General features: G+C 40.9%; 1 protein-coding gene across 3 annotated transcripts in view; it reads left to right on the forward strand.

Annotated features, from left to right (window-relative positions):
* Positions 1-1,142: 1,142 nt before the first annotated feature.
* The window catches only part of LOC145343044 (Golgi membrane protein 1-like), a 37,238-nt gene continuing 25,338 nt past the window's right edge, over positions 1,143-13,042 (forward strand). For 2 of the 3 annotated variants that reach the window (XM_080188820.1, XM_080188819.1), the window contains exons 1-3: positions 1,145-1,788; positions 9,284-9,338; positions 10,663-10,744. In XM_080188820.1, coding sequence (XP_080044946.1) covers positions 1,462-1,788; positions 9,284-9,338; positions 10,663-10,744 — 464 coding nt within the window. In that variant the 5' untranslated portion in view covers positions 1,145-1,461. Of the gene's footprint in view, positions 1,789-9,283; positions 9,339-10,662; positions 10,745-13,042 lie in introns of all 3 variants that reach the window. The other variant, XM_080188818.1, reaches the window with a different exon arrangement.

The raw sequence follows: 13,042 nt of genomic DNA on the forward strand, positions 1-13,042 counted from the left end.
TCTTCCTGCTCAGAAAGGGGACAGTAGGACTAGGGGGCACAGCCTCAAGATAAAGGGGGGGGGGGGGGGGGGGGCGGTTTAGAACGGAGTTGAGGAGGAACTTCTTCACTCAAAGGGTGGTGAATCTCTGGAATTCTCTGCCCGTTGAAGTGGTGGAGGCTGCCTCGCTAAATATTTTTAAGACGTGGGTTGATGGGTTTTTGATAAGCGAGGGGATTAAGGGTTATGGGGAGAGAGCAGGAATGTGGAACTGAGCCACGACAGATCAGCCATGATCTTATTGAATGGCGGGGCAGGCTCGAAGGGCTAGATGGCCTACTCCTGCTCCTATTTCTTATGTTATATGCCTTTTCTAACTCCTGATTTATTTTATGTCCCATGTCCTGACTACCGCTAGGAGCCTGTATCTAAAGGTCAAAGGGCAATGAGGGGATGGAAGAGGGAGAGTGACAGAAGACAAATTTACAGGGAAGACGGTGAGTGACAAGGAACCAGAGTTCCCGCCACCTCTCGTCACCCCCCTCCCTCCACCATGTTGAATGTGACATGATGAAGGAATAGAAGTGACAGGGGAAGGGAGGAAGGAATAGGAAAGGGTGAGAAAGAGTGATCGGATGAAGAGGATCAGAGAGTAGGGATAATGAGTAGGAGGGGCAAGTAGGGAGGAAGGGTAGAAAGGGGTTGTAGAGAGGGAGTGGTAGAGGGTGCATAGGGAGGGAATTAATATGTCCACTTATGACAATAACAAATAAACTTTATTATTACCTATCACTTTCACATCCTCCCTGTCAATTTGCCTTCCATCCCTTTCCCTCTTCCAACCCCTCATCTCCCTTTGAACTTCTGACTCCCCAACGACTGTCCCCACCAGCTTCTCCTCTTTCATTATCACAAGTAGGCTTACATTAACACTGCAACGAAGTTACTGTGAAAAAATCCCTTTGTTGCCACACTCCAGCGCCTGTTCGCGTACACTGAGGGACAATTTAGCGTTGTCAATGCACCTAACGAGCACGTCTTTCATTAGGAGAGTAATGAAGGAGGAGGAAGCAGAGAAATGAGGGAGTGGCGAGGTGGAGGAGGGAGCAGGGCGGTGAGGAGTGACGGCTCCGCTGGGGAAGTGGCGATGGTGGGTGTGGCTATGAGCTGGCAGGTGCTCGGATCGTGTCCGGGTTCAGTTCTACACTCAGTCCTGTTCCTGCTGTGGTCCGTTTGTTTGTGTGCGTTTGAACACCGCGCAGATCCAGGCATGAACAGGTTCTGACCGGTTTGCTCTGCCCATCCGTACTGACGATCGATAGTTCGCCTTCATCCGTATCTTTCTTCCAAGTACTTTTTTTTAACTGGGAGGATTTGTTTTTTTTTAAAGGACGCTTGGCTTGCACCGGACAGCGCGCGCTCGCGCGTGGAGTTTGAATCGCCTGTCCCCGGCGGCGCTTGGAAGCTCTGTCCGTTGGGCTGATGCTGGGCCTGGGGAGCGGGCGGCGCAGCGCGCGCTCTCCGCCGCTCTTCTTCCTGCTGCTGGCGCTGGGCGCGTGCCTGGCCTTCCTCGCGCTCAGCTACTGGGTGTCAAGCTCGCGCAGCGCCGAGCTGCAGGCGCGAGTTGCCGCGCTGGACGCCAAGGTGCGGCGCGCGGCCGCGGACTTCAGCGCGGCGGAGCTGCAGAAACACCAACTGCAACTGCAGCTGCAGAGCCAACTGCAGGGCCACAGGGACGAGGTGGACAAGCTCGGACTACGGCATCGCCAACAGATTGAGTCCGAGGCCAGGATCTGCAGTCAAGAGAAGGTAAATCACCACCTTTGGGAGAAATGTTTGGAAATTGATAGAGGGATGAAATGATACCATTCGTTATAAAGTAGAGTGTACAAGCGAACACAGCGATGGTCCTAATTTGGAATACAAAAGTGAGTTAATTGTGGTTCAGTTGCACAAAACTTTGGTCACATCTCTTCTGGAGTTCTCGGTTTAGTTGTGGACGCCGTAACTGGGGCAACGAGATATACTGACTTGGAAGAAATCCAGATTTACCAGAATGATTGGGTTTAGAGGGTAATTGGTGAGGGTGGCTTGCTTAAATTTGGTTTACATTCTCTTACGTTTTATTGGTTCCAGGGAGTTGTAATTAGGCTCCTTGTTATCATCCCTCTGCTCTCCTTCAGTCTCACTGGACAGTAGGAAGAAAAAAATGTGGATCATTTCCTTGATCATTCTAACTTGTGTTTTGGAGAGGAGTGTGGATGGGAATATTAATCCTGTGTCTGAAGACGGGTTGCTTCTGAGGCGAGAGGCTTTGTAACACACCTAATGCCGCTAACCTTGGCAATCGTGATAGGCAAAGCATCATAGTATCTTATCCTTGTATGCTCTGGGTGTCTTTCAAAAAGGGACTTTTCTCTTTTTATTTTGTTTAAATGCTGTCTTACTTTGTTCTTGCCTCTTATTTTTGTTCGTAGTGCGTGCTTGCAGGAAGAAAAAGCAAGCTACCTGTCCTTTTTTCCCCCCACATCTTCCACATTCCAGTAGTGTGCTCTTGCTTTGTTCATAGGTAATATGTACGGGTTTTGATGACTTTGGGTGTTGATTTAGTGGGCATTTTATGTATTGGAGTAAACAAACTAAATTACTGAGCTTCCTTTGTAGCCAGTTCTATAGAAACAGTGATTTTTAATGGTCTTTAGCAGAGTAGAAATTATAGAAACCCTACAGTACAGAAAGAGGCCACTTGGCCCATCAAGTCTGCACCAACCACAATCTCACTCAGGCCCTACCCCTATATCCCCCCACTAATCCCTCTAATCTACGCATCTCACGACACTAAGGGGCAATGTTTAGCATGGCCAAACAACCTAACCCGCACATCTTTGGACTGTGGGAGGAAACCGGAGCACCTGGAGGATACGCACGCAGACACAAGGAGAATGTGCAAACTCCACACAGACAGTGACCCAAGCTGGGAATCAAACCCAGGTCCCTGGAGCTGTGAAGCAGCAGTGCTAACCACTGTGCTACCGTGCCGCGGAGTAAGATTACTTTATTACACTTGTGATGTTTCAATGCATAGACCATAAACAAATCTTTCTCAAATTGTCATTCAGCACATTTCCAAAGTGCTGTGCAATCGCCAGGGGTTTTGGTGAAAAATGTGCTTGCTGAATGTTCACAGTCCCTATATTTAGTGCTGAGTTTTTCAGGTTGCACTAAACTATGGAGAACATTAAAAGTTTTTTCCCCTCCATCATGTTTAGGGATGTAGCCCCAATAATAGCTATTTATTTGGCTCGTGCAAAATAGTCAAAAGGCTTGGTGCTCCATCACTCCACATTTTCATCAGAGTCCCAAGATGCTGAAAATGACCTCAATTTTTTTCACTTAAGTAGGTGTTCTGTATGCATGCTTCACATGTATGTTTCCAGCAGCTACCTCAATTTTCTTACACACAGTATCCAATTGTGCTTCAACCTCATTTATTATAGCTAGCTCTATAATCTGCTTGACAGTATCATTCACTTACATCTAACTAGCCCATTAGTCTCTGTGGCATATGTGAAAGTTTTCTTGTTTCATTCTGACTTTCCTTCAGCTGATTTCTTATTTTTGAGTGGCCAACAAGTCCATAGTCCTTGTTGGTTTTTGTTGTGTATTGGAGTTGTGATGTGCAGGACAGACTTGGTTTAAAAAAAATGAATGGAGCTTTATTAATGGTGACCTTGTCCATGGCTGCTGCTGCTTCTCTTTCTGTTTCCCACGCTATGTCTATTACATACTTTCCTGTGTGTACATTAATAGTTCCAGTCTGCCAGTCTCTTTTCCGACGACTGTTTCTTAATAGGTTTTTTCATTTCCCTTCGAATCTTCTATATTCGGCCTGCTTTGTAATTGTATTTTCTACCTGACATCTGTCATAAGCATACTTTTTCTTCGTCATCTTAATTTCTATCTCTTTTGTCATCAAGAGAGCTCTGGACTTGTTTGCCCTACTTTTCTCTTTCGAGGGGGTGTATATACCTTGATTGTCCAAACTATCACCTCTTTAAAAGTAACTCCTTGTTCAGCTTCTGTTTTTCTTGCCAATCTTTGTCCCCAGTTTATTTGACCCAGATCTATTCTTATCCCATGGAAGTTCAGCCAAGTCATAAATATTTGAGACCCCAGCACTGGATCCCATGGCACTCCACTTGTAACAACTTGCCAACTCAAAATAAACCATTTATTTCTAGTTGATCCTCTGTTTATGCTAATATGTTACCTCCTACAATATGAGCTCGTAATTTACATAATAACCTTCAATGTGGCACCTTGCAAATGCCTTCAGGAAATCTAAGCATAGTGCATCCACTGGTTTTCCTTCATTCACTTTGCTTGTTACTTCCACAAATAACTCCAATAAATTAATCAAACATGAGTTAACAAAATTATGTTGACTCTGCTTGAAGTGTCCTGCTGTTGCCTCTTTAATAACAGATTCCAGCAATTTCCCTACGATAGATGTTAAGCTATCTGACCTGTAGTTTCCTGGAAGAGTCATATTCACTATTTTTCAATCTTGTGGGAACTTTCCAGAATCTAGCAAATTTTGGAAAATTAAAACCATTGCATTTGCTATCTCAGCAGAGATGCTAGGATGAAGTCTATCAGTAACTGGGGACTTGTTAGTCTTTAATTCCAGTCATTTTCTGGGTACCCGTTCCCTGGTGAGTGCAATTGCAGAAACTTCTTCAAACATTATTAATTGGTCAGTATTTATTGCCCATCTCGTATTGAACTGAGAGGCTTGCTAAGCCATTTCAGAAGATTTTTTTGTTCACTTATCTTGAAAACCCATAATGTATTAATAATTGAAAGATTTTATAAATTATAATGTTTATTAGCAGTATTAAAGGTTATTGTGAATGTCAGTGTTTATTTATTATAAACTAAATTAACACCTAACATAGGGCAGATGATGTGATACAGTTGCAGCATGTACAAGTTCCTGGACAGCAGGCTGTCCCGGGTAAACACTTCTCAGTAAGTGTCTGCGCTTGAGGAGCTTCAGCTCAGTATCGATGAGTTGGAGACGAGCGACAGGCTTTGCAATGCGTCGTGGAGATGGAAACTGTCTACGCACTTTGTACCATGAGGCAGTCACACCCATTAGGAAAGGATCTGATTTTGCCATGGCCTGCTATTTTTGCTCAGTTTGTAATAACGTATTGGCCAGACCAGGGAAGGGTGGCAGATTTCCTTTCCTGAAGATGTTTTTCTCTGAAGGACATTGATGAACCAGATAGGTTTGTTTTAATGACAATTGTTTCTTGGTCACTAGACTTTTAATTCCAGTTTTTTTTTAACTGAATTCAAATCTCACCATCTGTCAGGGTGGAATTTGAACCCAGGCCCCAGAGCATTATTCTGGGTCTCTGGATTATTAGTCCAGTATTAATAACACTGCCACTGCCTTAAACATGTTGGATAAATGTTAAGGCTCCTCCCATTCTACTTTCTGCATCCCCCCCAGCCAAATTCACAGTCACATCCTCCTGTCTGTGGCAAAATCAGAATCATTTCCAGGACTGCCTCTTGGTACAAAGTGTCTAGGCAGTTTCCCCTTCCATGATGCATTGCACCGCTTGGTCTCCAACTCATTGATACTGAGCTGAAGCTCCAAGCGCAGGCCATTTACTTGTACATTCTGCAATTGTAACACATCATCTGCCCTACCATCTTTATTATGTGTTAATTTAGTTTATAATTAATAAACATTTAATATTGCTAGTAAACCTTATTAAAATTAATAAAATCTTACAGTTACTAATACATTGAGTTTTCAAGACAAATGAGCAAAATATTCATCAGCCAATAATGTAGGGTCGTGCAGTGAGTCTAGTCATCTGGGAATCTGTTTTAATGCAGTTAATTAGTATGATTTAGTATGTGTTGAGATCTGAGTGAAGAGTGTGAATGTATGGAACGTAGGCAACTTAATTTACTTCGAGACATATTTCCATGCCAATCTATTGTATATGAGTGTTTCTATGAATACTTGGCAATTGTATTTTTTTCTTGTGCCCACCTTTTTTTAAACATGATTTTATTCCAGATGGTGATAATATCAGTATTGTGGTGCTGTCCATAATAGTAGAAAAAGTTGCATCGTACGGTGCTATCATAATTTGGAGACATGGGAGTTGTACAAATTGTGTTATGATGTCATGAAAAAAGCTGAATGAATAACAAGTTACAGGTGGTGAGTGGTTGAATTGTAAGGACAAATTTATTGTCAATTGTCAGAAATTCTTTATGGTTTACCAGTGTCCTTTGGGGAAGGAAATCTGTTGTCCTTACCTGGTCTGGCCCACTTGTGACTCCAGAGCCACAACAATGTGGCTGACTCTCAATTGCCCTCACATCTAGGGATGGGCAATAAATACTGGTCAATCTGCCAGCCAGCAACGCCCATGTCCCATGAATGAATAAACTATTGTCTTGAAGTCTCAGTCTAGACTATGTCCTCAAAACTATTGTAGAGTTGAAATGAGAATGGACTTAGATTTTAACATTACTTTTACTACTTAAAAAATGGGATGAACTGATGAAATCAATTGAGAAATCACTTATAAAATCACATTTTATAAGTCTGGTCTCTTACCATCATTACAACTATTGCATGAAGGAAAGAGTAAATAATGGTGTAAGAAGTAGGCGTTTTCCCCATTCTAAGGGCCGTAGGAGTTGACATATGACGGAGTGGGAATGACATGTTTGGAATCTGCTGATAGATTGCATTAGAATAGCTTGTGTTGAAATTAAATTCTTGACCCAACCTTTAACCAGATCTAAAAGGAAGGCAAGAACTGCTTTCATCGGTTAATACAGATTAGAATGCTAGTTCAGAATTACTCCAGCTCATGCAACTACACGCCAGTTCATTGGTGTCCAAACATTTTTTTTCTCTTTGTGGCTATATATATAATACTGAAAATTTTAGTGTTTGCTTTATTTCTCACCCCAGCATATGACTTAAATGCCAAGATATTATTTGGTTACTCTTTATCGAAATGGCCATTCTTCAAGTCTGATCTCAAGGTTGCGAGATTACTAAATTAATGGGTATTTTGCCGGTGGGATTATTTTACTATATGTGAGTACGTTACAGCAATAATAATTATAAGGTGGTTGGACTTGGGATCTCTGGACCCTGTTTTGGGTTACTGAGGTTAAGCGTAGCACCACAGCCATACCTTCACAGACTAAGATAGAAACAGATATCCTTGATAAGACACATACAACTGTCATAAATAGAGCTTATTTAGTTGCCGTTTCAATATTATCTTTTTGTTTGATTTTATGTCATTTTGCTTGGTTTGTTTTCTCCTTCAGGTTCATGTCATTCAATATCTAGCAGTTTGTTTCTGCAATTTCAGAACCAATTACTAATGGTTTCCTAACACGCAACGGTAAAAGTGAAAGAATGAAAAGAAAGATTGAGAGCTGGTAAAGGAGCAGGGAAGTAAGAAAGGCTTTGAAAATATTTGCAACCTGATGTGGGGGGGGGCACCATTTTTCCCCCAGAAATGCGCTGGATTGAAGAAACCAATTTGCGATCATTGTGGCTCAGTTAATGTACTGTTGCCTTTGAATCAGAATTGGTGGTGGGTTCAAGTCCCACTCCAGAGACATGAGCAGAAAAGCTAGGCTGGTAATACTGGGGGATTGTTATAGGTACTATCCTTCTATGAGATTTAAATCAAGGCTGCACCTGAACCTCAGCTGATCGAATAAGATCCCGTAGCACTATTTTGAATAAGAGCAAAGAAGCTCCCCTCTGTGTCATGGCCAATATTTGTCCTTAGATCAGCAGTTGTAAAGTGATCGTTATCTGACCATTTTCACAATACTGTTTTTGGGGATTGCTATGCTCATATTTAGAGTAATTGAATGGCTGGAGCACAGCAGGAAATCGTGCTGTGATTTCCACAAACCATGGAGCTGGATTGATGGGAAGGGCGTTTGGGGGTCTGCCATTGGGAGGACCCAGATGCCTTGATATTGGCTTTGCCATTGCCAAAACCTTGTCAGGTTTTCTGACAGCTGGGAGTTTTATGGCAGTAGGCAGTGGGTGGGAGATCTTCTGCCACACCCCACAGTCCTCACAGGCATCAGACTTACCATCATTGGTGCATTCTCTTTCCACACCAACACGAGTTGACAACATTGGGGCATCAGAGTCCTCCTGATGAGTACTTTGGTGGATCCCATAAGCCCCCATCTTTGTGCATAACTGCCTCATTGCTCCACCCCCTTGGCACTGCGCCAGCATACTTAGCTGAGTATACATACGATTTACTCCAATGAGAGCAGATAAGTTGGTGGAATCATGGAGATTTGAGTTGAAAATGCTGGCCAAATTATCAGGAATAAAAAGCATAAAAGTAATGAGAGTGTTGTATATCACTAGAGAAGGAAGTAGTACCTTAGCTTTGAGGAGATTTCTAGTGATGGTTGTTTAAATTGTTGGATTGTTCTGAGTTTGCCTTCCATTGGTTGTGGTAATAGTTTAATATAAAGGAAGACAGGTGACTTGTAAATAGCTTGTTAGAAATGCCAAAAATTGTGGCATGGTAAAGAGAATTATCAAACCTGAAAATAGTGTTCATCTAAGTATTTGGTACAAATTGGTGGTGTTGTCAATTCCATGACTGGAAGTGTAATAATTAATTCCATGCCAACAAATAGATTTCTTGGGTCTCCCAAGCTGCTACCTGTTCCCTAGTGAACTTTATAAACATGTTGAATCCAGCCAGTTTTGTTGTATCCTGAAACTGGCATCTCGCATGTGAAATTGGCTCAAGTTCATATTTCCAGGTAAACCTACTTGATGCGCTGCATTCAAAAACTCAGCAGTTGCATATGTACAGAGCATTGGGATTATAGTTTTGGGATTTCCATTACACAAGAAGTCAATTCCACTTGACTGTAAATGTAGGAAAGTGAGTGAATAGATTGAATTGGAGGTCCAAATTGAGAACTGAAATTGAGACAGTTTGGAACAAAAATTGGAGCACGTTTTAATATTGCTGCATTAAATATGCTGTGCAGGTATGGGGGAAAATCTACTTTGTTTTGGGATTACACAGTGAATGCTTCTGTTCCTGTCCATACAGCAAAAATGTTACATTTTGTTTGCATGACAGCTGGATTACAAGTCAAAAGCAAAATAAACGGATTTGTAAATGTATTAAGTAGCATGCAGCATTTTCAGATTCCTAACTTCTATAAGAATGTTGTTTTGTTTTTAAAGGAGATTCTGAATAAGAACATTACCAGTAGCACGAGGATTATACAAACATTACAAGGTAAATACATTCTTGGTAGATTATGCATATTACAGTATTCAGAAAAGTGGAATACATTATTTGGCAAATGAGCAGTAGTGTGGTTGAAGTTAATAAATAGTATCAGCCGTGGATTAGAAAGTTGCATTTTTGTTATCTTATTTAAAAATAATATGCCCTTTCATATGGAGCGTGCCAATTGATATATTTATAAATAGACAAAGACCAGAACACACTGCAGGTGGTATTGCATTGTATTCTTTTAAATGAGCATTATGCCCTAATTAATTACGATGAATAAATGAGACTATTCATTAAGAAAATGTCAGTAACAGTGTCTTGTTGTGGCTGTTAAAACTAAATAACAGTATACAAGTCTCGTAAAATGACAGCAATCAGCTTCAATTTCTCACCCCACAAATAGATGTTTTATTAGTACCTTATAACCAGGCACAAGGGAACAAGCAGGTGATACAGTCTGTGTTGTGAAGATGTGTGGAAGTTTAAGCCACTTTTTCATCTGTCAGGTTTTGAAGACATCAGAAAATGGTGATCACCTATGTCAGTTTATACTTGGCACATAAGTTGACGTCTGTTTTGGAGGGATTTTTTGAGTTTTATAAGTTAACTCATATATGCAAATATCTACGGTAGGACTCCTGAATTGTCCCATTGGGCCCATTGTTTCAGCACCAACTCTCCGAAGGAGTAATTTAGATTCATAGAATCCCTACGGTGCAAAATGAGGCCATTTGGCCCATCGAGTCTCCACCAACAACAGTCCCCCGACAACAGTAACTCCACACACTTACCTCGCTAATCCCTCTGATACTAAGGGTCAATTTTGTATGGCCAGTCAACCGAATCTGCACATCTTTGGAGTGTGGGAGGAAACTGGAGCAGCTGGAGGAAACCCACACAGATACAAGGAGAGCGTGCAAGCTCAGCACAGTCGCCCGATGCTGGAATTGAACCCAGGTTCCTGGTGTTGTGAGGCAGCAGTGCTAACCATTGTGCTTGATGTCTTTCTTTTCCCTTCTTCCTATAACTGTGCATGTCGTTTCTTGTCAAATAACAATCTAATTCTATTTTAAATGTCTTGTTAGAGTATTTAGCTTAGTTGAGCAACATTTTTATTCACCTGGGACTGGATGTTGGTTAAGCAATCTGGTAATTTAGCAGTAGTGGAGGAGTTGAGAGAAGTGGTGGAGAGGTAGAATTGAGTGTCATCAGTTTGTGTGTGTGTGAATGCCAATATTTAATTTGTGTTGCCAATAAATAATCAAATCAGTGATATTTGACTTTTCTCTTCGTTGCGTTTGTGATTGATTTTTTTTCACTCCAGAGCAATTTCAAGAGTTACAAAAGGGATATAGCAATTTAAATCAGAAGTTGCAGGAGCTGCAGAAAAAATTAACTTATGACATGTAAGTATTTGAACTTTCCAATATCAGATAGTATTTTATACTTCACTGTAGAAAATTTTGCTAATACAGTATAATATTGTTGCATTTTGTGTGATGTAGAAGCAAAATTAACAGCTTATATTTAGCTGGCACCCTTGTAAGGTGAAATCCATTCCAAAACTCTTCACAGATGGCATCTGGAATTGATGGCGGATTTCAATAGGTTTTGTTGATGGAAGATTAATGATGTTACTGTTTAGCATTTACCATTTTTGCCTCAAGGAGGCTAATGGTATATATTTAATGAACAGGAACTGAGAAAACTCGTGCCCAATTTTCTTGTAGAATTACGAAGTTATTCCCAACTACATTATATAGGATTTATAACACACAGGCCATTCTGCCCAACCAGTCCATGCCAGTATTAATGCTCTGCACAAGCTTTCTCTCATCTAAATCTACCATCATAATTATCTATTCCCTTCTTCTTCATATGCTTGTCTACTTTCCCCTGAAATGCGTTTTACTGTTTACTTCAACCACTTCCTGTGGTAGTGGGTTCCACATTCTTATTACTCTTTGGATGAAGAAGTTCCTTCTGAATTTCTGATTGGATTTCCTGGTGATTATCTTATATTGATGGCCTCCATTTACACTCAGCCCCATGAGAGAAAACATTTCCTCATCTTTTCTATCAAAACCTTTCATAATTTTAAAAACCTCTATTAATCCCCTCTGACCTTTTTCATGAGAGGAATCTCAGCATGTCAGTTTGTTCCTGATGTATGCACCCATGCTTTACTGGTATCATTCTTGTAAGTTTTCTGTGCACCCTCTACAATTCCTCTAACCTGTTCTTAAATAAAATGGCTATGAGAACTGCACTTGTTATTCGATGGGTCTAACCAAGGTTCAACACAAGTTTTGCATAGCATCTCCAGTTTTCAATTCTGTGCCTTTAGAAATAAAGCTCAAGGTTTGGTTTGCTTTTTTAATGGCATTTCTAACTTGTGGGGGAGCTGCTAGTGATTTATGTAATTGAACCCAAAGATCACTTTGTCCCTCTGCACTACCTAGACTTGCACCTTCCAAGTAATGTGACCTCCATTAAGTATCTTCATAGATATAAGTATTCACATTATAGGCTTTTATTTGTTTCCATAACAAAAGTTCTTTCCTGTTTACTCCCAAGTAATAGGTTTTTCAATAAAAACGGAAGGTGCTGTACATACTCGGGTCTGATAACATCTATGGAGAGAGTATCTTTCATTAGAACTAGGAAAAGTTAGAATTGTAATAGCTTATATGTAGATCAAATTAGGGGATGTGGAAAAAAAACAAAATGTTTGTGATGGGATAAAAGACACTATATGGCAAAAGAGTTGATGGGGGCAGAGCCAAAGAGACAAGAAACAAAAGATGGGTCCAGAGGAGGCAGAAACTTTGAATAACTGCAGTTTTTGCTTTTATTATTAATGGATTTTAAAATATAATGTGTCAATGATTGCAACTGTTTGAGTTGGCTCATTATCAAAGTTATATTTTACAGCAGTATTTGCATATTATTAACCCCCAATAATGAAACAAAACCAAATCAGAAAATGCTGGAAATCTCAGCAGGTCTGATAACATCTGTGGAGAGAGAATAGAGTCAACATTTGGAGTCTGGATGCCCCTTCGGAACTAAAGACAAAATAGGACGAGGCTCATACTGCAAATTGTGTATGTGTGGAGGGGGGGGAAACGGAGAAGAAGAAGAAACGGGGAGGGGAACGGGGAGATTATTAAGGGGCCACACGGTGAAGCCTTCCATTGTTTGCTGGAGCAGAGAGAGAGAGCTAAGATTTTACCTGTTAAAAACCTGTTTAAAATAAGTTTAAAGCACTTTACTCTTTGTAGAACTGTTTAAAGCATTTATTTATTGTATTTACTGCTTTAAGAATTCTGAGGGAGTGGTTGAAAGGCATTTGTGGACCAGCCTGCTTTAAATCAGTGCCAGGTTTAAAAGGAGGCCTGGTGTAGACAGCGGGCAGCGGAGTGAGTGGGAAGCAGAGTGAGTTAATAAGGCTTAATATCAAAAAGGGCTTGAAAGAAAAAAGGCCAGGTGAGTTTGTTTAAAAAAACAAGGAAAAAAAAATTTTTCAAAACTACTACAGCAGGAAACAAGGAAAAAAATTTTTTTCCCCATAAAAAATTACAGTGAATAATGGAGGGGCATGTGATGTGTGGTTTCTGTATGATGTGGGAACTGGTGGACCCCAGGGTCCTTCCCAGTGACCATGTCTGTAGTAAGTGCAGGTTGCTGGAAGAGCTCCAGCT

The sequence above is a fragment of the Carcharhinus amblyrhynchos genome, chromosome 5 (genome assembly GCF_965287045.1).
Source record: "Carcharhinus amblyrhynchos chromosome 5, sCarAmb.v2.hapA, whole genome shotgun sequence".
NCBI classification, from domain to species: Eukaryota; Metazoa; Chordata; class Chondrichthyes; order Carcharhiniformes; family Carcharhinidae; genus Carcharhinus; species Carcharhinus amblyrhynchos.